The sequence below is a fragment of the Rhinolophus hipposideros genome, assembly GCF_964194185.1.
Source record: "Rhinolophus hipposideros genome assembly, chromosome: 6".
Classification (NCBI taxonomy): domain Eukaryota; kingdom Metazoa; phylum Chordata; class Mammalia; order Chiroptera; family Rhinolophidae; genus Rhinolophus; species Rhinolophus hipposideros.
Genome location: NC_138052.1, coordinates 25,378,795 through 25,405,549, shown reverse-complemented (window position 1 = coordinate 25,405,549; position 26,755 = coordinate 25,378,795). Strand labels below are relative to the sequence as shown.

General features: G+C 37.2%; 1 protein-coding gene across 1 annotated transcript in view; it reads left to right on the top strand.

Moving 5' to 3' along the window:
• Positions 1–26,755, top strand: part of GTDC1 (glycosyltransferase like domain containing 1) — a 346,643-nt gene that overhangs the window by 277,719 nt on the left and 42,169 nt on the right. Inside the window, 3 exon segments of the mRNA XM_081051844.1 lie at positions 3,689–3,765; positions 3,768–3,831; positions 8,083–8,415. Coding sequence (XP_080907970.1) covers positions 3,689–3,765; positions 3,768–3,831; positions 8,083–8,415 — 474 coding nt within the window.

Genomic DNA, 26,755 nt, shown 5'->3' with positions numbered 1-26,755 from the left:
GCATGGAGATGTGGGGTGGGAGGTGGTGGGCAGAGGAACAGAGCCATCAGAAAGTAATACAAGAATCTTGGGTCATTAACCACCAGTGGATGGAGAGTGCTTAAAGCGGTGGAGGTAGGAAAATAAAGATTTCCTGTTTGCAGTTTAGCCTACAACTTTGCTGTGTTGAATTACTATAGTACTTTTGTGTAAACTGGAAGGTTTTGTTGTTGTTTTCAGAGAGCTCTTTTTTGGGAGGTGTGGAGAACATGAGAAGTAAGCATACATATGTTCAGAAGAATGGTTCTGGATTTGAAAAACATTTATTCTGTCAATATGAAAGGTAGCTTTTCTTATTCCCATACACTAAGATCTATAAGGATCTTAGATTTTCTATATGGGAGGAGTACTTAAAGGTTTATAAAGGGCTTTTATGAAATTGCACCAGACAAACTGCTCATACTAGTTTGCAGTTAAATTAGCAATGTATACTCTCGAAAACACTTTGAAATCAAGAGAGAATTGGGAATTGAGGCATAATAATTTAAGCAGTATACTACTGATCACATAAACTGTGTTGTCACAAGAGGCCATATACACAAATGGTATAAACAAAGTATATGAAAGGGTGAGATTTTCAAAAATGATTCTTAGAAATGGTGGTGGGAAATAAAAGTAAAAAGGAATAGGCTCATGGGAACAGAACCATGTTTTCCTATGACAGCCATACCTCCCAACTATTTAAAGAAAATTTATCAGAAAATTGTGGACCTTATTAAAAAGGGAGAAGAAGCTGAAGCTTCTCTGTGGGGCAGCCTTCAAGAGAAGATGTGCCTTCACTAAGTGTGTCATCTCTGGGACCAGACATGGCTGAGGAGGCCAGCCTGATAACCACAAATCTGCTTTCAGTTTGGGCATGCCTTTCTCAGGAAAGTAAGTAGAATTTGCTTGTTAACTTTAACTGTAGCAAGTTTCTGGGGATCCTGTTTTCCCATCTTGTCATCACATAGGTTCTTTGTAGTCCACGCAAGGCATTCTTGCCCAGGATCCTCTCAAAGACCGCTGTCATTATTTTATGTTGGCTTTTCAAGTTTGCGCCATGGGAGATGAAGTTTGGTTCTGGCCCCAAATGCTGAACATGTACACGTGGCCTAACCGGCCACGGTGGTGTTGAATGGCTATTCCCCTACAGCATTTGTACTGTGTGCACGGGATTGACTCATCTGTGATTCGAGTTTGTTCAAATAAGGTTCTGCCAGAAGTTGCTTATTGAAACAGCCTTCATAGACATGTGCCATCTATTTTATGAATATTAGCCCTTAGCTATCCCCAGGAAAGAAGAGCAGCCATCCTACAACCAACCACCAAGCATAAGTCTTTCTGTTTAATGTTGTGGTCTCCAAACATTTCGTTTTAATTACGATGGCTTTCCTTGCTTGTGATTCCTTCATTTAGTGAAGATAGTGTGGCAAGAGGTATGTATAGGGGGTGTAGTGTACACATGAGAACACTAGATCAAGATTTTTACTTTTAAACTTTATAGGTTTATATAAATCTGCTTACCATATAAGTGATGTATTGGACACATGTGGGCTAGCATGATTTTTTAATTATCTTTGATATTTGCTTATGTGGCTAAATTCTAAAAATGTTAATTTTGTAATTAATTTCCAACACATTGTTTGGAAACAATGAATAGTTCTTGTTATAAATCACCAGAGAACTTAGATCATTGAACTGCCTGGATGTGCCTGCCTTCCCAGTTGGTTTTGGAAAAGTTACTTATATTTAATTCCTATTTCCTTTCTCTTCACTTCTCAATGTGGTTTCTATCCAGGAATCCACAGAAATTGCTGTGATAAAAGAGAATGATATTTTTTTCTGCTGTCATCCATGTTAGCCTTGAACCATATCTTGTGTCACTTTTTTTTTTATAGGTTCTCCTGATTTCTTTCAAACTTCCTTCTGTCTACTGGTGTGTGGCCGTGGTGTATGGCCTTTGGTTTGGGCTTTCATGATTTTCTCACGTGAATGCATTTTCCCATTTCTCCTCCATCCCTGCTATATAAAATAGGCTGCCACTCATTTGGCTCCCCATGGTTTTCAGACTCTGGCTGTGGCTGCTACTTCATATACTGTTTCATGGTGTTTCCCAGAGTATCTTTTGTTGAATATTCATTCTTACGGTGCTTCCTTGGGTCGGGTTGGCTGGAGTGGAGGGGAGGAGTGTTCCTTGTTCCATTAAGTGTTAAGTTTGGGAAACCGTAAACACAGTGTTCCCATCACATAATAGGTACTCAGTAAATAGTTATTTAATGAACAAAAGAATGAACGAGTGAACATATAGTACACACTAGTATATGCTTTGGCAGGTTCTATACTGAAGAAACATTTAACTTTGTTTAACCCAGCATTTTCCAAACTTATTTTCTCACCGAACCTTCTCTAGTGCAACAGCTCCATGGGACTTATGGAACTAGCATTGCACGAAATACACCTTACAAAACCCCGGCCTAAAGGACTCACGCGGTAGCCATACTACTTACTCTCCCTCCCCCAAACCTAAGCTGTGCCGTTATAGGCTGAGCTTTGTCAGCCCCCTCTCCTAGCCTGTTCCCCACACAGACCAGTTTCCTTAGTCCACTTGCTAACACTCTCCTCTTTCTTCATTGGCTCAAACTCAGAATAATCTTTGATCAGTGATGCTCTCTTTGCATCATTTTTTTTCACGTGTTGTCTTCCAAATCTCTTTTGAGAAGCAAGACCACTCATAATCTCTGTCTTGTAGACTCTTGTGTGTAGGTATTTATTTATGAGATTCTATAGGTTGAACTCACAGAATTAAGTACTTTTTATTGAAATCTCTCAAAAAGACATTTGTAAGTGCTGTATTCCACCATGACATGCATTTCAGCCATGGCATTTTCTTCAGCAATAGATGAGTCCTCCGTATTAATGGCCTAAATTTACTTGACTTACTTTACCTTAGCTCCTTCCTACTTGATCTTAATGCCCTCCTCTTGACTACCTCTGTTAGTCAACTAAACAGACTCTTAGCTTCTCAACTTGAGCGGAAATAGGCTAAGGTGCCCACAATGTTTCCTGTGTTTGCCACCAACCTTAACAGCCGTTCAAACTCCTCTCAAATCTAGTCTTTTCCTGATTGATCTGAATAAGGCCTTTGGCCCTTTCTATAGGTTTAACTCTAGCTTTCTTTGTTTGGATTTGCATTTGGGAGGAAGCAAGCAAATTTAGGTCTAGAAAGTACTCATTCCAGCTGTTCCTTTAAACATTGCCCAATGTAATACCGGAGTTTGGGGCAGTGCCTCTCCCAACCATGTTGGGAGACAGAGATGAGAGGAAGGAAGGGTGTTTGAAAGGAGAGAGGGCAGTAGGGAGGCTCTGCTTCTGTTTACAGATTGACTACTGATTGGGATCAAACTGGGGTGGGATCCCATGGCTAATAACAGATTGGAAGTGATTATAGTAATCAGAATATTTCTGAAAGTAAAAGCAGGTTCTGATAGAGAGACCCAGAAACAGAGAAAGGTGTTCTATGAGTAAGGGGGCAGTAGCATTTCTTTAAGAAAAATTGGGGGATTATTAAATAGTAAACCTGGCATATGCTCTAAAAGGCAGCTCCCTGGTTTTCTTCCTACCCCATTCTCTCTTTCACTCCTTACCTCGGGACCTTTTCTCTTCTCATTAGCACCTCTGCCAGAGTTGGAGCTGAGGAAGAGAAAGGAAGTGTTCAGACATGTGCCTATTTGCATAGCCACTTCATTGAGTGAACGCCAGGACTCCACATTCTGTCCAGGTCTATAGAAAAGCCGGTTGCACCCCATCAGTGAGGTATTATTTTCTTTTTTAACATAGTATGGTTTATTGCCAAGCTTCTCTTAACTGTACATTACAAATAGCATCTGATTAAGAATGTTCTGGATGGGTTAATTAGTGTGGTGACTATTATTAAGCAAACTGCTTGTTAGTATTATGCCTATTTGATCTTGGTATTGATGTGAAGTAATTGACCATAGAGCTACATTTAGAAAAGCTGGAATAAAGTTTTTTGATTTCTATAATGTCAAGAAATGGTTCATATTAAACATGTCTATGAAAATATGAGTTTCATTGCACGGAGAATCAGAGTAGACTGTGTGGGATGGTAGATGAGGATTGTTTTATTTTGATTTGTTGTTTTTTAGAAATATTAATACATCTCTCCAGCTGCTTCAAGACCAATTCTGCTAAAACAAAGTAATAAAATATTATTATTTCAGTTTACTACTGCAGAGTATATGAAAACAAATTTGATTTTAGCATCCCTAACCTAAAGGACACATTTCTTTTTAGATTTACCTAATTGCCTAAATACTTCTTGGGTAACAATCACTATGTGTAAATAGACTATTAAAAATGTGAGATATTATAAACAAGGAAAGCATAGCATGTAACCACCTTCTTTCAAATACTGGATTATTATCTATATTATTTATTGGTATTTTGTCCAGTTCTATTATTAAGCATTTCCATGGGGAATTTATTCCACGAGCTAATAAATTATACCGTCAGGGAGTTTTTCTTGAAATTCAGCTTAAATTTTCCCATTCTTAATTTCATCTCATTACTCCTAGTTATACCCCCTTGTAGCAAGCTAAATAATTATTCTCTTTCCTTGGAGACTCCTATTATGTACCCCTCTAGTTGTCACTTAGCCAGGCTATTCATATTTAGCTCCTTTAATCTGTCCTCATAAATCAATTCTTCCATTGCCTTAATCATTATTATTGCTCTTCTCAGGACTCTGAAATTTTCAAACATACACAGTTATCAGGTGACTCAGATGAAATCAGCATTCACACAGTAGTGTGTCCCCTGAGACTTGGTACCTTCCTTCACTGTACAATGTGATCGGTAACAAAATGGCATATCATTTTGCTGGTCAAATCAGCATAGGCTCACCTTGTCAAACTCCAGACAAACTTAACAGTGTTTACCTTGTGTCCTATTTGCATTCAGTTTTATTTTTATTTTTTTCAATTTCATAACATTAATAAGCTGAGCTTGGGGTCATTGTTCATCTTTGTATCCTGCATCTTCTGTGTTTTTATTCACCACCACCTATCAAGTCCGTCATCCGCAACCTGTGTTAACATGGGAGTCTGTTCCTCCTTGAGAACATTTAGGAAAAATGTTGAATAAAAGCAGGCCTAGCACCTTGCCCACAGCTAAATTCCTCCTCAGTTACCAATTCCCATTGTTTACAACCCTTTAGCCAACCTCCCTTCTCTTTTAATTTGCAATTTTGCTCACATGCTGGACAGTGTAAATGGATTTTATGAGTAAGACGGGTCATGATACTATTTTCTAAAATGAAGCAATGTTGTTTTGATGCCCATCAAATTGTTTTGTTTTTTTTAATTGTGGCTCCTTGGTGAACTAAGTTTGTAATTCTGTTAAAATCCTTTTTAAGCTTGCCTGGCATTCCTTATCTGACTTAAACAAATAGGTTACTTCGCTTGCTTTATTGTTGTTTGGCAGATATGTACAGATATTCCTTCTCTTACCATTTGTTCCGTTTGTTTAGGAGAAATTGAAGACACTGTCATAGTCCTTTTTTTTTTCCTTCCTTACTTTTTTGTGGTGATCAGTGGGAATGTTTTAATTGATTTTCAGGTCCTTAGAATCACCTCAGTAGTTTCAATTCATATCAAGGAGAAAGTTGGTTAATTCCCTTAAATATTTTGGACCTGTGAGACCTGAAATTATAATCTGTATATGCCAAAGTTTCTTTCCATTTTACATGAAGGATGACTTTATTTAATTAAGGCATCCCAAGGAGGGTTAGCACCATTCTTAGTGTTTTCTCTACATACAATTATCTACTTAATTCTTGGGGTTAGGGGTATCCTTATATATTCAGGTGATTTTTTTCAAAGGACTTTGTGAAATAAGCACACAAGCCCCCCAAATAAGCCTTTTGATTCTGGAATGTAACAGCACACTGCAGCCAGACTTTGTTTCCAGCTCACAGTGGAACCCCAACTGTTCCTTAGTGTTACTCATCAGCCCGGGCTTTCAGAACTAGTGAATATTCATCCTCTGCCCCTCTCGTCCTCTCACAGTGACTGTTCTGATCCCTCAGCTCACTTCTTAAACTCCATCTACACCTCTACTCACCTCTCTAGAAATTGATGACCTTGCCTAGATTCCACACCTGCAATGTTTTTGTTTTCAAGTTCCTCTTCTCTCCTTCTTCCCTCAGCTTTGTAAGAAAGCTAGGATTGGGGGAGGCTGGTTAGCTCAGTTGGTTAAAGCACAGTGCTCTTAACACCAATGTTGCCAGTTCAATCCCCACATGGGCCACTGTGAGCTGCGCCCTCCACAGCTAGATTGAAATTACTATTTGACTTGGAGTTGATGGGTCCTGGAAGAACACACTTAAAATAAATAGAAGTTTAAAGAGAAAAAAAAAGGAAAGCTAGGATAAATTCTCTTTTATAAGTCCCTACTCCCCCCACCACACACACACACACACACACACACACACACACACACACCAAGAATCCTGCTATTATCCCCCATGTATGTTGTTCGTCTGCTTCCATCTTGTAATACTTTTCTGTTTCCTCAGGATCCTGCTCTCTTCCCTAGGAATTATCCCTAAGTAAACACCCAGATAGCTGCCCCTGTGTCCCCAGGCCCTATTGAAGACAATTCACCTTGCCTCCCCAGTCTTCTCCTGCCTACCTCTCTTTGTCTGCCCCTCTCTCTCTTGTGTGCACACACCCGAACCTCAGTCTGGCTTCTGCCTGCTCCCTCCCTCGAAACTGCCCTTGGAGGAGCCAGTGATCTACTATGTAACAAGGCCAAAAAAGGTCCTTGTTTCCAGTGCTGTAGCACCTCGCAGTGTTTTATATCTGTTTTTACCCATTTTTAAGGGTTCTTGAGTCTTTTCTTATACATTCTTTTGGGGCTTTTAATTCAGTAATGTGATATTATTCTCAGATTCACTTTTTTCTCTTCCAAATGTTCCTTACTATCTTCTTCCTTGGTTCTTCTTCCTCTCCTACCTCTTCTATGCATATACTCTCCATTTCTTCACTTGTTCAACAAACCAGGGAAGGGGCCCAGTCTCTGGCTTTCCACCCCAGTCTGCCTCTGTAGTCCTCAGATCCCAAGACCTGACCCCAGCTTTTGGGCTGCATCATATTCCGTGAAGAGTTCTTGTTCTTTCACACACCTTTCCTTTGATCACACTGTTCCCTCAGTCTACAACTTGTCCCTCTCTGCCGTTCAGAATCCTTCAGCTAAAACTCTCTTTGAGCCTTTCTTGATTCCCAAGTCACAATTAATCTCTAGTTCTCAGTGTTAAAGGTTAGAATGTCCATTCTTTATGTACTGTGCTCCACTACAGGTTGGTTGGTTGTTTGCAGCTGTCTCCCACTGTGTTTTCTAAGCACTACGGGTTTGCTCGTCAGGAGATGGTGACCTCCTTGATTTCATTTGACGTAGATGCTTCTATCAACAAGTAACAGATATCTAACTCTATATGACAAAGCATTATGGGAAGATAGAGGAGAAATGATAATGAAAAGATATGAAATATACTTCAAGAAATATTAACAAGATCAATTTAATGAAAAGCGTGTACAGGTGCCCAGGAATACAGAATAGTCATGGGAGCATAACTGTCCAATGTTAATCAAGGAAATTTCTAGCATTTTTATAGGTTAATGAAATAAGGCTAGAAAATAAGAACTGGGCCATGTGGGCACTGGAAAATGGAAAATGGCACCCCAAAAACATGAGTGAAGGAGGAGTGATAAACCATCACTCTACTCTTATTTTTTATGGTATGTGCAGTGCAGGTTTTATAGCCACAGAACTTCTTTGGAAACTATTCAAAGACAGTCTGGTCCAATTTCAAACTTTGGAACTTTCTCTTCGTAGCTGCTACTCTTTGCTCTTTCTCTAGCATTTTTGTTCTGTCTTTATCTTTCTCAGTTTTATACATCATTGTCATGTTCTTATAGAAAAGTGAGGGGTATATTTTAAACAGTATTTTCACTGATAGCGTATTGCATTCCCTTTTTGTAACAGATTCATGCCCAACCACAAAACAAGACATTTACAGAAGATGTTCAACCTTAAAGGAAACGATAGTGCAGCTTCCACCGTGGCACTTCCTTTCCAACGGGAGCAGGGAAGGTCTGAGAATTTATCGAAGAATTTTGATGCAGAGACTGGACCTTGTGATGCTGCACAAGAAGAAAACCTGGGCAGCTCATTCATGCAAGAGTCATATTTGAAAACATGCAACTCGTCAAAAAATTCAAGCTCTCGTCCTGGGGAAAAGGAACAAAATCCACATGACAGTCTGAGCGGAGGTGATGATCAAGCAAGACCACTGCACATTGTCTGGCCTCATAGGTGGTAAGTTTAAGGCACAGCAATTTAGTAAGACTTACAGAACTGCTAATAGAAGACCTATTCTCACGGCTGACTTCGTAATTCGTTGTCACTCTAGCTTTAGCTTCAGCAAAAGATCATGTTAGTGTGGCTGTAGTACTAATGTGGTGTTGGTACATTTATATACATAATTGTATACTTTATTCAATTTGAATTTTTGTATTACAGATAATTATTTGTAGTAATTTTCTCAACTAACAGTACTTAGCTAAGCACTACTAGGAAATCAAATCTTGTTCAAGAAGTTTTAAAGTATAACAATAGGATTTTATATATGTGTGTGTGTGTGTGTGTATACACACACACACACACATATGCTGTCATTACGACACTATTTCACATATACACATTGCTAAAGCAGTATTACCCTGCAAACAAAACCAATTTGCATTATATACTAATTTGACCAGTTTCAACTGGGTGCCTTTCTTTTTTCTCTTGTCATAATATGTATCAGTGCATTTGAAACAATTTCCAGTCTCCCAAATGCCTCTGTATTGTGCCAAGCAAAATACTTTCTGGCAGAATCTTTTCTAAACAGAGGAAAATCAACTGCAACATATAATCGCACCAAATAGAAACTCACAAACTTAACCCTGGCTCCTATAAATTAGGATTTAAAGAGGTAAAATGTCCTGATAATATTCTGGTATTAGGCATGAACATTTTAATCTAGTTTTTATTCCTCCCAGTTAGTTTAATCTGCATGTGGCCTGATTAGAGTTCACTTCACCCCCAGATGATGGCCTCTTTATTGCAGAGATGCTGGGCTGATCGTTTGGTCCGATTTTCTGAGAGCAACTATTTACAGGTGAAGGAATAAGCACAGCGCACCGGCCGGGCAAAGCGCCTTTGCCGAGGATTTGACTCCTGCACATTAAAACTCCAGAAGCTCCCAACTGATCTGCAGCATCTGGTACCTAAAGGGATTTTCATCTTTGACTCTACATGTATGAACATAAAATTTAGAGATTCAAAGTTGATGTGGAATGTGGTTTTTGGATTAGTCTATTCAACGTCACACTTCCAGCATAGGCTTTCTAAAGGAATAATGTTTATTTTTAAATCATGTTTTACTTAGAATGTGGCAGGGTTCAATTCTTCTATGGTATTTTAAAACACAGTGGATCTGGACGAGATCAACCTGTTTCAAGGTAAAATAGATGTCATCATTTACTCCCTTTTGAAAAGCTTTTCCTTTTATTCTGCTAACCTTTGGTTGTCTCTGAAGTAAGATTTATTGCAGGAAAATCAGTTTGAAAAGTTTGATTCTGGGTCATCATAAAAATGCTAAAGTAAATAATTTGTGGACTCCTATTGCAAACCAGCATACGGATGTGTGGGAAGAAGGAGAGCCATGTTATCCCATACACCGCACAAAATTAGAGCTCTGTTAATAAAATTAACAATATTAAATTGAATAATTCCCTCTCTTCCTTTGTATATTTTTGCTTTAATTTAATTTAATTGCCTAAAGTTAGTTGCTTAAAGAGATGCAGAGTTACGTTTGTGCACATTCTTATTGTTAAAGCTAAATTATTTTTAATTTGGAGAACAGGGAAAAAAAGCCGCATCAGCAAGAGTAAATGCCAAAATATAAAAGTAACACATTCATCCTTACGGGTAATATAGTAGAACATTGGAAACTTGGAGGTTGCCAGACACATAGCTAACATTAGGGCTAATTTTGAAAATCTAGCGTGCAGTCAATTTTACTGATGCCTGGGGACATACAAGGTAGAAGCTGACAAGAGAACTAATTTTGTTTGGGTTATTTACTGCGATGCATCATCCGCGGGTTCCCGCCTGACACACAGCTATATGAAGGGGGATATTATCACACACTAAAAATTTATGTTGACATTCGATATTTGTTCAATATGTCAGCAGTATTACTTTCATAATCAAAAGAGTAAGAAAAAGAGAAAAGAAAAGCACTTTATGCTCATATAGATATATCTTTTTAATAACAGTCTATAAGGTTAATATAGTTTACCTTTGAGAGTATACAATGAAAACAAGCAGGGTTAGGAGGGGAAATGACAGAAAGCATCAACCCGCGCTGTTTGTTTGCCATTACCTAAGCGAGCCATGTCAGCTCTCTGGCCCGCGTCTGATAGCTATTTGTTGTACAGAGAGCACGGCATAAAAAAAATATCAAACTCTTAATACTATTGTGTGCCCATAACCATCTGTCACTGCTAGCCTGGAGATGAGAGGAAGATTACGAGGAATAAACACTGAGCCGCCGAGCATTGGTAAAGCCTTCGGGCAAAAAACTCTTGTGGGGACATCAAAGACATTCTAATTCCGAGGCAGTCAAGGATTACAGTGTGTAACCTGTGCTGACAACAGATAAATGACTGGCAATATTGTGCCAGAGCTGTTGGGTCCTGCATGGAGTACTGATGATGATGATGATGATGTTATCTTGCAGAATGGACTCTGCTGGGATAATTTTATGATAAAACACTTTTTTCAAATGCCACTGGGTCTAGGCAGACATTTACTAGCTACAGGGGTAGCAATCAGTTTCTTCAAAATTTACTGTTCTAAGCCCATTAGAGTTCCAGCGCAGCAAGACTCTTCAATGAAAATCTCAACCGCCTATATTTTCTTTAGGAGAATATATGCAAATGTTGTGAGCTGAACTCCTACCCTTTAGTGGTAGGTGCTTTATCATCTGATTTATGGAAATTTGCTCATAAAAATACAGTTTATTTTTAATTGGTGAATATGAATTAGAAAATTAAGATTCCAGTTCAGCATTCATCCAACATCCCCCGTTACAAGCACACATTTATTTAGACCTCTGATCGCATGGGTAGAAATCAAATAATTGACCAGTCAATATGAATTGTATTATAAAAGAAACCATGGTTTCTCTAGAAATGACCAGGGTACGTTTCTTATTTAGCTTTCTGAGTGTGAGCCTCCCCCAGCCTTGGACTTCACGTGTTCTGGTCAGTATTACGAGCTACTTAATCTACCTGCTTGAAGTGAGGTTTTCTTTAGAATTGCCTGCAGGAAGCTCTTTAGTCTGTTGCCTTTATGCAACACGTATGTTTTCCACAGAGAAGGTATTTAGGACAGTAGAATGCATTGATGATCGTTTCTCCTATAAACATAAAGGAGAAACAGACACTAGAGAGGGCAACAGGACTCTTAGAGCCTGTCATTACCTTGCCTAACAAAACAAAAATAAAGCCCTCCTTCTTATCATAAAAAAATATGCCCATGAAATCATGCAGTTGCAGTAGCCAACTCTGAAAATGAAGTGATGCTGACCTCATTGTGTTAGTTCCACGCTGGGATCATGAATGGCCTAAAATATAGTGTTAGCCTCTAACATAGCTCGTACTAAGTCAACCAAATGTAGAGCCCACTTGCTAGGATATGTATCAAAATCAAAAGTGACATTTTCTCGAAGATACATTCTGGCTTTAAATCTGTGTTAAAATGTCTGTGCATGAGAACAGGCCCTTAGATGCAATGCTTGCCCCCTCTCTTCATTCTTTCTGAATCTGAGCCTGTCAAGGATTATAGTGTGCAAGCTCTGCTGACAGTAGATAAATAACTGACAGTATTTTAGCAGAGTTGCTGGGTTCTCTGCAGAGTAATTTGTTTTCTCCTTTCTCCCCAGTCTTTAATGTTTTGTTATAAACATGTATAGCAAGGCACAGTTAATAGAAATGACTCAGAAAGACCTGTAAAAAAATAGATGTAATTGGCAATGCCTTTTTTTAAGCTATTTTCTTTCCAAACATTATACAAATATTATAACATTGTACCAGGTGCCAACTTTTATGTAAGTTTCTCTTAATTATAATGAGCACGAAAGACACACTGCTGGAAGGACAGAAAAAAACAAGTTCACAAGACATTGAAAGACAGTACTCTGAAGGCGGCAGTTCTCAAACTCTTTGATCTCAAGACTCTTTCACACTCTCAAAAATTATTGGTACACCCAATTTTGCTTATTGGGGTTATACCTGTCAGTATTTACTGTATTAGAAATTAAAACTCAGAGAAATAAGTGAGAAGAATGACATTATTTTACATTTTTGGAAATCTATGTCTAAGTAGACGAGAGTTGGACTTTTATGTCTCCTTAAGTATTCAGTGTGTTGCAATATGTTGTTTTGGTGGGGGTTTATGAAGAAAATTCTGCCCCACAAAGAGAATTGGAAAAAGAAGGAGTGTTTTAATGACCTATTCAGATTATTATAGATTTTCTTCTTTGATACTACACTGGAAGTTGACAAGTACGAGTTTCTTTAAGGTTAGTTGAAACCACTCAGTGACTCTTCATGCTCTGTTACTAGCTATTTAAATAAGTGTTGTAGCATCATACATTGGCCACTTGGAAAATTTTGCTTCACTGAATTATACAGATTTTCCAAATGCTGACACAGTTCATTATTTCAAAAATTCACAATTGTCACCCCAACAAATTAAAAAAAAAATTCATATTGTTAACATCACCATTCATATCAGAGACATTTTTGATGATTGGGAAGTTGTCAAGCTCACGATGTTAATGCAGTTTTTCCAAAATTCTGATTTTCAATTAAAAGCTTGAATTGATCATTGCAAATAATATCTGTTGTTCTCCTTGAAGTGACAGGTTCTCATCGTTTGTATTTCAGAAAATGTCTGCGAAATCCCCGAGTTTGATTAACCATGGTTTGTCTATCAGTTGTTTCTTTAAGTAAAATTGGTATTTCATGAAAAAAGCAGCTAATTCAGCTCACAACTCAAACAATCATATGGATATTTTTCTCAAAACAGTTATTGTACCTTGGTATGCAAAGGTGATTTGTGTGTATTTCCAATTTTATTACACAGAATATTAAAAGAGCTCTCTTGAAAGAGTGAAATTTAATAAAATTAGTAATTTTAATGCTTCTTCAAGGACCTTCTTTAGTGAAACTGACTTTTTTTTTTATTCTTTTACTGCAAGTGCACGTGGTTAAGAGTACAATGACTGCTAGTTCACTTTTGTGCCATTGCCTTGAATCATGCTAACGCACCAGCAGTTTTACCCATTAGTGCTTTTTCAGTATCAGAGCATGTGTCAACACAGTGAAAAAGGCAGATCACATCTTTGTGTTATTATGAAAATAGTTTGACTCTGCAGCCTCCATGAAAGGGTCGTGAATACTGTCAGGAATTCACAGACTACCCCTTGAGAACAACTGTCAAATGGCACTGATAATGACATATGTAAAAATATGTCTTCCATCCGTCATGAAAATTGCCTAATTTTTAGTTCTCATAAGATGAATTTTTCTTGCCCTGAATGTTAATACACTAACATTTAGATTCAGAGTTGATAGCAAACAAGTGTTCATGATATATAAGAAAACTGTCTCAGACCAAACAGAATTTGTCATAGCATGGGCTCAGTAGTTAGGAAGCCATCAGAGAGAGATCTGTAAGAAATTTCGTTCTGATCTTAAAGCTTCTCTGAGTGGCCCATAAGCAGGTGTATTCTGGGTAAGAAAGATGAAGTAGTAGTAGGCTGTGAGACATATTCAGGAAATTGAAATTGTTAGAGTAGCTAAATTATAAATTCCACCATGACCTCATCACTTGGAATGTGGGGAAAGTGTCAGAGTTTTTCACTTAAAAGGGAATGATTTTGTATGAGCTATATGATATTTGCAGTATTTTCTGTAAAGTAATGATAACACAATTTACGCAATGTTGGTTATGGTTAGCGGTATGAATTTGGAAAGGAAAAGTTCCAGTCATTGAGAAATAAAGATAGATTTGAAGCATACTGAGATAAATCATGTATATAGTATTGGAAGAATTTGACATACTATATTTTTAGAAACTTTGGAGATTTCTGACTGAAAAATGATTGAAATAAAATGGAAAATTATGTTTTCTACTTGAGAGTAAAATAAATTACTATTTTTTGTTCTTTGACTCTCTGAGGTATAAATATGCAGCTTTGAAAATAAAATTGACAACTGACTTCTAAAAGGATGTGTGCTAAATGATTGGATGATAATACTTTTCAGGCCAAAATAACTTATCTTGGTTTTCTTATTGCCCATATAGCTTAGAAAAAGTTTGGTGAGTAGATTTTTTTGTTTTTTTGTTTTTTTTTTAGGTTTTACTGGTCATTACCTAAGAATAGAATACTTTTAGAGGGCAGACTTCAGATGCCACCGCAGGATGTGAACAGAGAGGCAAAGGGCTAACTTTTGAATACCTGTGTTCTTTGTTCTATTTCAGTCTTCTGTATAGGTCTGTTTGTCTAAGGAAGAAGTGATCCGGACAGAACTATAGTTCTGGAAAAGATGGTGGTATGGTCTGGCCATCTGCCTGTCAGCACCCTCCACCAAGCTTCCTCAGACCTGTGAGAATCCATCTTACTTGTCCTGATCTCTAAAAAACATGATTCCATACATGCTTTCTAGTTGCACTTATCATTTTCACAGTTAAATATCTTTAGTGTAAGGAATATCTGCCCTGTAACTAATTATTGTAAGTAAGCTAATTTAAGATTGACTGGGAAAAATGGGAAACTGCTCTTTGAAAGAGATCATCTAACCAGTTCTATATTTATCTATTAATTAGACACTCAAACCTCACATGAATAATAAGGTCTTAATTGATTGGAGCCATTCCCAATTCAATAACTTTTCTTCAGTTATGTTTCTTTGCTTAGAAGTGTTTCTGTTTGTCTGTTTGTTTTGGATGTTTGTTTGTGCCCTTAAAGAATTTCAAATGAACCCTGTCATCCAAAAGGCAAAAACTCTAGAGAATTTTACAAGAATCTTTGAAAAGTTTTAGTCAAATACCTGGCCTTACTATACATAATTTTATAATGCATAATTACTATGCATTACATTAACAAAAAGTTTCATTTTGTCTTCTAACATGGTATTATCATATGAGTCTCTGGAAATCTATTCCAGGATTCTTAACTAGTATGAAAATAAATATTGGGGAATTCATGGCCAAAGAAGTCGCCTTACCAAAACCCCATTTGTTATTTCCAAAATTCTGCGCATAGATGGCTTGCTAATTATTTTCTAAATCACTGAACATATGAAAAAGATAGATTCAACATTTAGTTTCTCAGTGCTTCTTGGGCTATTTTTAGCGTTCTAACACACAATGTCAGCATAAGAACTTCTGCCTATAGTCATTACTTTCTGGGTAGTGTTATCTCTAGAATATCATAAAGTAAAGTTCGCGTTACCCTTTCCTGCCTAACAAGGTTAAAAAGTCATCTAACCTTGACTCATTTCTTAAACATACTAATTACTGCAAAAGATGATGTTTAATTATGGTATGCTCATGGCAGTCATCTTCGGCTAGACTCATCTCTGCCTTTCTTTCGATCACAGTTCTTGATCAAATCCTTGAATCAGACTTACGTACATAACAACACAAATCAGGGGTGAGTGATTTGGGAAGTAGATAGCTAGGTGATACAGATGGGTGGGTGGGTGGATGGATAAATGGGTAAATATATTATCTCTTTCTTTGTTACAGATATTTATGTCATGTATATGATTGTGTGTATATTTAAATATATTTCTCCTTCCTAGTCTCTAAATATTTCTCCACACAATCCCTATTGACCTGACCTATCTTTATTTAGCCCACTCTTTCCTCTTTTATTCAAAACTAACATCCCTCCTCTTGTTCTTAATGTATAGCATTTTCCATCTTTCCATATAGTTACCATTATATTTCTTTAGAGATGCCCCGACATCCTCCACCTTCCACAAACATGTTCCCTAATTCAAATTCCAGTGCTGTGTGAATTCACCTGAGTTTCCATGCACCAAGGGAACCTGTGCAATCTAGTGCACCACATAAACGTGTAACAAAACTTTGCACTTTCCACACTGCCTCCTGGTCCTACTCATTCCATGTTTTAAATGGTGTCATTAGTTTTAGACTCTAAGATACTCCAGGATAGAGACACAGTCTTTTTGTTTGTTTGTTTGGGGGATGTTTTTGAATAGCAGGTAGCCGGAATACCTGGCATGTTGGATATTTAGTTAATGTTATTTAGTGATGATGATGATGATGATGATGATGATGATGAATTATAGAGTGACTCTTTGGTGATTGGTCTTACTGTCTCATACTCAGCAAGTCCAGTTGAGGACAAGTTTCTCATCCTGGGAAGAAAGACAGTGAAAATATAGAGGAATTCAATGAATGAAATGACAGGTGGAGATGGTCATGAGATCAGTATTGCTTTTACAAAGCATATGTTTTGTTTATTTTGCCTTTTTTTTTTTTGAAATATCTTCATAGGAGTTGTAAATACAAATTCTTCAGGACTTTGTTAAAATAGAATCATTTGTTTTAACATAAGAGTAGTAGAAAAAGGTCATTTGGAAGAAAGGCCCAAACTGGTTAAAACCAAAATAATTTCTTAGTTATAATTGGAAAATAAATCCAGAAGGAATAGATATCCTTGTAGGTTATGTTTTCACCTACCCCTCTACCATAATCCAGATGTGTAAACCATTTTTAAACAATTCAGCAAAATTATTTTCTAAACTCCTGTTTATAATCCCAAGTGAATACAATTCTGTGGCTTTTCTACATTTCCCACACTAAGGTGCAGTGTCTAGAGTTTTATTTCTTTTTTTTTCTTTCTCAATCACACCAAAGAATTCCAAGATAAAACAGCAATAACTATTATAAATTATGTAAGGTTTTTTTCTCTTTGTATCATCTTTATTGGCTATGTAACTAATTAGCTATTTCAGCACTATTTAGGCTGGCATCATTTGTTGGTTAAACAAAAGAAGGGGAAATTTCAGAAACACAAAGAGCGAAATGTTTGAGATTTGTTCTTACTCAGATTTGTTCTTACTCACTCACAGTGCCTATCTCCTGTTGAAGGAAATAATTTATCGTGATCTTAGTCAAAAGCATTTCTCTCTTTGCTCCCTTTTTTTTATTAATTTAGATATGTTTCTAAGATGAGAAATGATGTTACTTCTAATTATGGTTACATGTAGTTAATTTCCTTCTTTTTTCCTAAGCTTGGTGTGAAAGGCAGTTTCCTCCAAAAGAGGGGCTGGGGGTGGGGGGCGGGGGGCGTGGAGAATACTGATAGAGCTGATCTTCCTGTTGCCTTAGCAACAGATTTATTTATTAGGGGTTGAAATGACATGAGTTAATATACCGCATACCTGCTGATCGGCAAACTCCCCTATTTCAGCTGCAGTTGACAATTAAGTCCTGGACAGCTACAGCCAGGGGTTAATGTTCCTCATTAGGAGAACTAGGTCATTACTGGGAAATCAAGGCACTTAAGGCAGCTTGGGTAAAATACAAAATTCAGCATCTCTAGGAGGGAAGCTTTTTTATGTTAATTAACCTTATTTTCCTAGGTTTAAAAAAATCTTATATGCACATGACAGTGGATCAATTAATTGAAAAAAGAGCTAGTTTACTTTACTCTCTGAGTTGTCTTCATTTCCTTTGCAAGGATTTCATTATTTTATGGAAAATTCTTATGTCTATATGATGAGTGAAAAGGGTATTAAAATTAAGAAGGGAATCATCATGGAAATCAGCTTTACCACAAGGGAATGAGCAAATAAAAGCCTTGGAAATGAAAATAAATAAGCTTTGCTAATACCTCACCTAAGGAGCAGAATATAAGCCCATCAGAGCTGGGAGATATTTCGAGGTACTTCTTTGCTTCTTCATTAAGCAGTTACATAGTTATTTGACCTTCAGAAACTGAAACTTTGGAGAAGCGATTCCAAGTGGTTTGTAAACATTCTATTTGCAGAAAGCTGTATAGCAGTTTAACAAACAATAACTTTCCAGTTCATAATTGGCTTTTTTTTAATACCAATAAAATTAGATACATTAGTGGAAAGTTTTTTATGAAAATGTCTGAGTGGGTGTTCTTTTTCACTTGATATGTTCATAAATAATGTATCAAGCCCTTTCTGAAAGCTTTGTTTTCGTGTTGTTTTTTTTTAAAGAGGCTTTATGTTGAAAGAGGGGTATTTACCAATAGAAAAATATTATTGCCCAGAATCCTATTTTATCTTCATTACTGTTCTGCATCCATTGAGGTCATTTCCTACCAGTTCCTGCTGGCAACTTTCTCTGTGAGACATAGATAAAAGCAAAAAGGTGCTCTTACTACCTCTATTGCCTAAAATACTTTGTCCCTTCAACACAAAAATCAAAACCACTATCATTCTTCTCCTTTTATCCATGTGCTATAAACTGTCCTTAATGTGAGAATAATTAATTGAGTTTCAGAGGCTTAATTTAGAGCTCTTGGTGTCATTTCTCCCCCATCAAAAAAAAATGTACAACTTTCCTTTAATTGATTAACTCTCTGTGATTCAATGTATATTTTCAACTCACCTCCTCCCTAAACCATTTCCTGTTATGTAAGTGAAAACAGGCTCTCAAGTATGCACTTCTTTAGAAAGTACCATTCTAGTAAACCTCTGTTAGTATCATGTATATTACTACTTATCATCCCATTTAGCATAAAATCACTGTTTTGACACTTCTCAAGGCTCTCAGGGCTGCTACCTTTAGAAAGGTATTTCCACTCTGAAATTAGATGTGGTCCCTTACACAACTGCCTCTTTTCACCTACGCTGCCTCATCGTTGGTTTTGACAAGAACTCTTTTAAAGGAGAAATTGTTTCCCCAGTATCAGAATTGCCACCTGAGATCCAGAGTTTAAAATGAAGAGGTATGGAAGAGATGGTTAGCTATTCCTCCGTCTTTCTTCTTTTTGCGGGGGAGAGGTGAGAACACAGCCGGATCCTATTTTCCAGGCTCTATTGCATTTTGGTGTGGTCGCATGACTGGTTCTCAGCCAATACATGTAAGCAGAAGTGAAGTGTGCCACTTCCAAGTGGGGCATAAAAATGTCCCACCTACGTTCCCCATGTTGTCTTTCTCTTGGACACTGCAATCATAGAAGGCACTTGTTGAAGATGTCAGGGCTTCCTTTGGCTTGGGGACTTGAATGGCCCCGTGGAAGAGGGCTGCCCTTTTGATAGACTCACATGCATAGCACTTTGTCATTATACATCCTTTAACCCAGTTTTTAATGCCACCAGTGAATGCAAACTGCTACTACAGAAATCCAGACAAATATGGTGGTAGTTTGATTGGGACAGTAGCAATGGAAGCTGTAAGAGGAGACCGGGATATATTTTAAAAATGGATAAATGTAGGAGCTATTTACAGAGATGGCGAACACTTGGTAAGGAGAAGGTTCAGAAAGTTCGCACTTAAACATTTTCCGTTAGAGATATCTTTTAGACCTGCAAGTAGACATTTGAGTTGCAAGTTTGATATACATGTCTTGATTATTCAGATGAGCCATCAGGACTGAAGATAGACATTTGGGAGTTGTCAGCATGGATCTGTTCAATTTCTAGAAAACATTTAAAGAATATATGGATTGTAAATCTTATAAATTTTATTTTTAAATTTCCTGATTTTAAAAATTGCATTTATACTCATTCTGTGGGCAGCAGTTATAACCCAGTTAGTGATAGTACGGGGCAGTCTGGTCTCTGTACATGCCTGGCTGTCACAGGCACCATACCTGCCTTGGGCCTTCTGACAGGTCACCTACTCTCTAACCAGTTTCTTCTTTATGCGATGTGAATAATGTTAACTCCATTTTAGGATTGTTCTGAGGATTAGAGAAGATGATATATGTAAATGAGTTAGCACAGTTCCTGGCAGAGAGTAAACACTTAATAAACATTAGCTAATATTATTAGTAAATAATACAGAGTACTTCATTATCTTACAGAGGACTATTACTTTTGCCCCTTTATTGGTTAAAATCAATTTTTTTTCCCTTAACTCTCCTAGAAAAAGAAAAGAAACAGCTAAATAAAGTCATCTTTTTTCATCTTCATTTTCAGCCTACCCCAAACAAGTACATACTGTACAGAAAAATGGAATTAAGCTAGAGAGCAAACACTTTTAAGGAGCAGCATCTGCCTTGTAAATGAAGTCTATAAAAGGGTACCAAATGTCCCTTCACATTTTTATGATTGTTAGGGCATTACTAAACCTGGAGGGAAAAATGTTTTTTGAGGCTCTTACATCAAGAACCAACACTGTCAATATCACAAATTATTTCCGTTTTTGACAAAATGGCTGCCATAAACCTTCACTTAGGAATGGCAATGCTGTTTTAGGAGGAGTTATATAGAGGGTGTGTGTGTGTGTCTGTGTGTGTGTGTGTATAAATTGATAGATAGATGATAGATAGATAGATAGATAGATAGATAGATAGATAGATAGACAGATAGATAGATGATAGATAGATAGATACAATCTATACAAAAATTTGTATAGTTATATAGTTTTTTTTACCAAACATAATTTGGTAAAAAACACTTTTTTACCTTTATAAGTGTCATGTTTTCAAGCACATTACTTTTTTTAAAAATAGTTTTAATAAAATATAATTTATATATAACAAAATTCACTCATTTTAAATATACAATTCAATGGGTTTTTGTAAATTTAAAGACTTGCACAACCATCACCAAAATCCAGTTTTAGAACATTTCCATCATCCTAGAAAGAATTCTCCTGCTGATCCCTGTTCTCACCCCTGCCCAAGAAACGACTGATCTGACTGCTCTCTCTATGAATTTGCCTTTTCTGGACAGTCCATGTCAATGGAATGATACAATAGGTGGTCTTTTGTGCCTGGTTTCTTTTACTGAGGGCAACGTTCTTGAGGTTTGTTCATGTAGCACGTGTCAGTAGTCTATGCGTTTCTAATACTGAATAATATTCCCTTATATGAGTATAGTTTTGTTTATTCATTTATCATTTGATAAACATTTGGATTGTTTCTACTGTTTTACTATCATGAATAATACTCCGCTGAACATTTGCACAAAGTCTTTGTGTGGATATATGCTTTCATTTTTCTTGGGTAGACACCTAGACGTGAATTGCTGAATTGTCTGATAAATCTGTGTTTAACTTTTTAAGAAACACGCAGATCACTTTTAAGGACAACACCTAGTAACTCTTTTTTTTCTTAGATTTATTCATTCATTTAAAAATGTTATTGAGCTTCTTCTAAAGCCAACCACTGTAGTAAGCACTAGAAATACGCAGCTCTTGATTATCCGCTGTAATGGGTGTGAAATGTAGTCGGGGCATTCTTACAAGTGTCTTCAGCAAAAACTCTGGTCTGAGTGGGCCTATTGTCCCAAACATGTTCTGAATGACTATGTGATAGGTGGCTTCCAGAAATCCAAAGAAGAAATGCATAATTGTCTGTTCTTTAGGAACTCACTGTCCAAGAAGAGAGACAGGTAGGTAATGCCTGCATATATTCTCAGGGTCCTTGCCATTTTCTAACATATAACATGTCGAAATTCTAAGTGTTACTTTTTTTCTACTAAGTTCTTTTACACTCCTATTTATGAGTGGTACCTTTATGACCTTCACACGCAGTTCCAAATGCCTCTTGTTTGGTTCCTCTTCATTTTAACTTTCTATTAGCTTCCTATGGCTACTATGTGGTAATAGAAAATTACCACAAACTTGACAGCTAAAACAACAGAAATTTATTCTCACAGTTTTGGAGGTCACAAGCCTGAAATTGATGTCACTGGGCTGAAATCAAGATGTCAATAGAGCCTCGCTCCCTCCAGAGGGTTTAGGGAAGAAACGAAGCTGTTCCAGCTTTTGATGGCTGCCTGATCCTCAGTCTGTGTCTGCGTCACTCCATTGTCTGCCTTTGGGGTCACACTGCCTTTTTCTCTTCTGTCTGTATCAAACCTCCCTTTGCCTCCCTCTTATAAGAATACCTATGATTGCATTTAGAACCCGCCTAGATCTCACTATCTCAAAATCCTTAATTTAATAGCATCTGCAAACTCCTTTGTTGCCAAGGTAACATTTACAGGTTCCAAGAATTAAAATGTGGAGATCTTTTTATTTTTGGGGGAGGAGGGACATTATTCAACCTAACAAAAGCTGCATATGCAATCAGTATGAAGTCATTCATTCATTTTATATTTCTTGAGCATACACTACATGTCAGTTAGTGAATTAAGCATTGAAGATATGATAGTAAGGAAAAATTCACGCACACAAGTCCTTGCCTGTTCGGAATTTACAACAGACTTTAATCAAACAAACTTTACCTGCGATAAGTGTTACAAAGGGTAAAGGGAAGACAAAATAATATGCACCTTTTTTGTAAACATTATATATTTATTACAAATGCTTTAAACAATATGGAAAAGTATAAATGAAGACGTTTTTTACAAACTCACTGTGTAAACCTACCATACATAATTGTCATTCTTGATATTTCTTTCATTCCATATTTCTGTTTAATCATTTAGAACTTATATGCTATTTTAATTTTTTGAAGTAATTACCCAAGTGATTTTAATATACATACTTACCTACATATTTACCTCTTTCTGTGCTTATTATTCTCTCTCGCGCTTTGGACCTTTCCTTCTGCCTGAAGAACATCCTTAAGAATTGCTTTTAGTGAGAAATGGTTATCTGAAAATATCTTTTATTTTCAGGATTTTTTTTTTTCCAGAGTATACAATTCCTGGCTGAGATTCCATTCTCTCAGCTTTATTTTGCTATTGAGAAGTTACATAACCAGGCTTTTCTCTCTAGTTACTTTGAAGATCTTGTCTTTGTCTTTGGTATGCTTCACATTCACTATGGTATGTGTCAGAATGGGTTTCTTTTTCAATCTTACGTGGGATTTGTTAGACTTTTTAAATCTTTGAACTGGTTTCCATCACTTCTGGAAAATATTCACCATTATATCTACCAATATTGCCTCTGCTTCATTGTCTCTCTGCTCTCCTTTTAGGCTTCTGTACCTTGATCTTTCTCACCATCTCTTCACCTTTCTTTCACATTTTTCATGTCTTTTTACTTTATATAATAGATCCTGGATAATTTATTTCCATTTATCTTTGAGTTTACTAATTATCTCTTCATTCCAATCATTATATTTTTAATTGCTCAAACTTCTTTTTGTTACTTTTTCAAAACTATTTGGTCATTTTTAACAGTCCCATGCTCTTCATATATTTAGTCTCTTGTTTCTGTAAATGCTTCAAACATACTACTTTTATATTCCATGTTTATATTGATCATTCCAATATCTGAAACCTTTGTAGGTCTGCGGTCTTTTTTCTCGTCACTCATGGTGCCTAGTTTGCTGTGTGTTTTTGATTTTTGACTGTGAGCCCATAGTTTTTAGAACTTTATCAAAAGGAATCATTTGAGAATTGCCTGAGTTGTATCTGGATTTCTCCCAAAGGGATGTGTGTTTGCCTTTGTCAGGTGTTTCCCTGACTCCAGCCAGCACTGCTTCAAAGTAAATTCTCAGTTAAGGTTGTTTGTTTGCTTGTTAGACCACTCAGGTCATTTGATGTTGGATTTCAGACTTGTTTGAGGAGCAGTGTGAGAGTAAGAGATTGCAGAGGGATTTGACTAATGTATAACAATTACATAGATCTTCACAACATCTCTCTAGTAGATTATTTTCTTTCCATCTTACTGTTGTGCCATATTTCTGACCCTAATCCTTATTAATGTATACCTTAACTACTATAATAGCCACCTCATTTTCTCTTTTCTAACCTCAGAACCCTCCAGTTTATTTCTAGGGTAACTATCCCAACAGAATACTTTCTTCATGTTATTTTGCTCAGAATCCTTCTGTGACTTTCCCTGTCCTATATCAGAAGTCTCAATCCTGGTTGCCCATTCAAATAAGTACTCTGGAAAAAAAGTCCTGAAAATAAAAGATATTTTCAGATAACCATTTCTCACTAAAAGCAATTCTTAAGGATGTTCTTCAGGCAGAAGGAAAGGTCCAAAGCGCGAGAGAGAATAATAAGCAAAGAAAGAGATAAATATGTAGGTAAGTTTGTATATTAAAATCACTTGGGTAATTTGAATTTTTTGTTTTGTTATTTTTTAATTAAAAATACCTGTTCCCCTAATACCAATTACACCAGAATTTCTGAAAATAAGGCCCTGGAGTTATTTTTTTTTTAAGCGTAATAGTCAACTGTAATGTGTAGCGAGCATTGAGAACTACTAGTCTGCAAGAAAAATTTTTTTAATGGAATTGCCTTAATCTATCAGTTCCTCATAAGACCTCATAGGACAGTGGTGCTCAATCCTGGCTGCACATGAGAAAAACGCCTAAGTACAGGCTCCACCCTGAGGGATTCTGATTCAGTTGATCAGAGATGGAGCCCAGGTACTGGTGTTTTTAATAGCTCCCTAAAGTTTGCAGTATGCGGGAATTAGAGCCACTGTTCTAGGATCATGAAATCACAGGAACCAGGCTGGTAGCTTTAATGAGTGAAAAAGGCTAGCTGGGAACTGTGGTAAATTGGGGAGCACCACCACTCCATCAGGAGCAGGCAGACTGCACAGCTTTTACTGATGACAAAACACAGCCATCACTTTGCAATTCCTGCTCCACAGCATAACTCCATCTCACTCTAGTCAAATCTCAAGAGTACTTAAAAAAAAAGTCTCTCTCTCTCTCTGTCTCTCTCTCACCTCCAACCAGGAACTGGAGGGTAGTTTCCCTTGCTGTTTTCCCAGCTCAGTGCTTTTGTTCATGTTCTATTCCTTACCTGCAATGGCATCCTTTCTCCCCCAAGTCTGTCTAAATCATCACCATCCTCTAAGGGCCAACTCATGCCTTCTGGGGACATGACAATGGAGAACTGGTGATTGGAGGAGATGGGTGTTTAGGAGGAGCACATACCTGTCGTGTCCCCTTCTGTTTTAACTTAACCTTTCTCCTTTGGGCTCTATTTATCTTGTACATACTTCTTTGGCATTGAAATAAAATGAAGCTTTATATGGTCAAACTTTTCAGTGCTTTAACTTCATAATTACCACCAAATAGACAGTTCTATGAATGGATATTTATTGCATTAAGTAATCAATCTAAAATATTAAGGCTTTTTTATATAATATAGTAGATAGGTAGTAGAAATTATGGGGTCTTAACATGTGGATTATTTACATGGGTAAGGATTAAAAAGGACTTAGACCAAATAAGAGGCAGTTTTAGTAGGTGAAGTGAGTAAGACGTGTGGAAGGCTAATAAAACAAAATATCTCAAAATCTGGTTTGGGCTGGGCAAAGATGATTTAATAGGAATGTCTTAAGTAAAATTAAAGTGACAACAAGACACATTCATTCCTTAACCTAAAATGTTTCTGTGCAAAACATTTATTATAAAACTTATTAGAATAATGTTGCCCTTTTTTTTACGTGTAATTTAGTATAAGAGCCATGTTAAATGAACTATATAGCAAATACAAGGAATCCAAGATATAACCATTCACTCGTTCATTTATTTACACGTTCAACACATATTTACGTGAGAAGGAAGTTGGCCACCCCGGTGCCCCTGCATGCCAGATGGTAATGTGTGAGCTCAGACTGCAGCCAGACTGTCTGGGCCAAATACTGGCTCTGTCGCTTAACACTGGGCCAGTTGGGCAACATGGGCAAGTTGCTTAAATTTGCTAAGTTTCAGTTTCTTTGTCCATAAATTAAGTGGAAGAATGGAAGGTAAGTACCTCACAGAGTTGTGAGGATGAAATGGTTTAATCTATCCAGTGATCTTAGAACAGTTCCTGATCCACATAAGCACTATATAAGATTTTGCCGTCGTTATTAATCTTTGTTTCTCTATAACTCAACTGAGTTACCTCAGGATTTTCTCAATGATTTTATAATGATTCAGTAAACTTTACATTCTGCTTATTTATCCTTTAAGTAGTACTTAAGTTCTAAGGATACTTAGGGAGCATCAGGGGAGGTGGCCCGGTCTCAACTGACACATGGCCCCTCTGGCATCCTCTGAAGAGAGCATCGTCCTGTTGGGTCTTGGTGATCACCTCACAGAGCTGGTGTCCACGGCATTGAGTTCTCATCTGCTCACACACTGCATTGTTCATGCCAGTGTGTGCTTCAGGGGGCCCTCAGCATGCCACAGTGCCACCTGTGCCATGCTGGCTGTCGGGTAACTTTACCTTACTCATGGCCTTTGGAAAATCTGGTTGCTCTCCTATGACCTCAGAAAACTTGATTCCTTTCCTCCCTGACCTAGGCAATTCATTTTCCTCCATCCCAACCAGGCTGGCCTCAGTAGCCCTTGCAAAGCCGCTACCTTCCTGCATTCTAGAAGAAAAGACACAACACTGGGGTCCCTGTGTCAACAAACTGGCTGTCTGCCACCCTGTTTCTCCCAGTT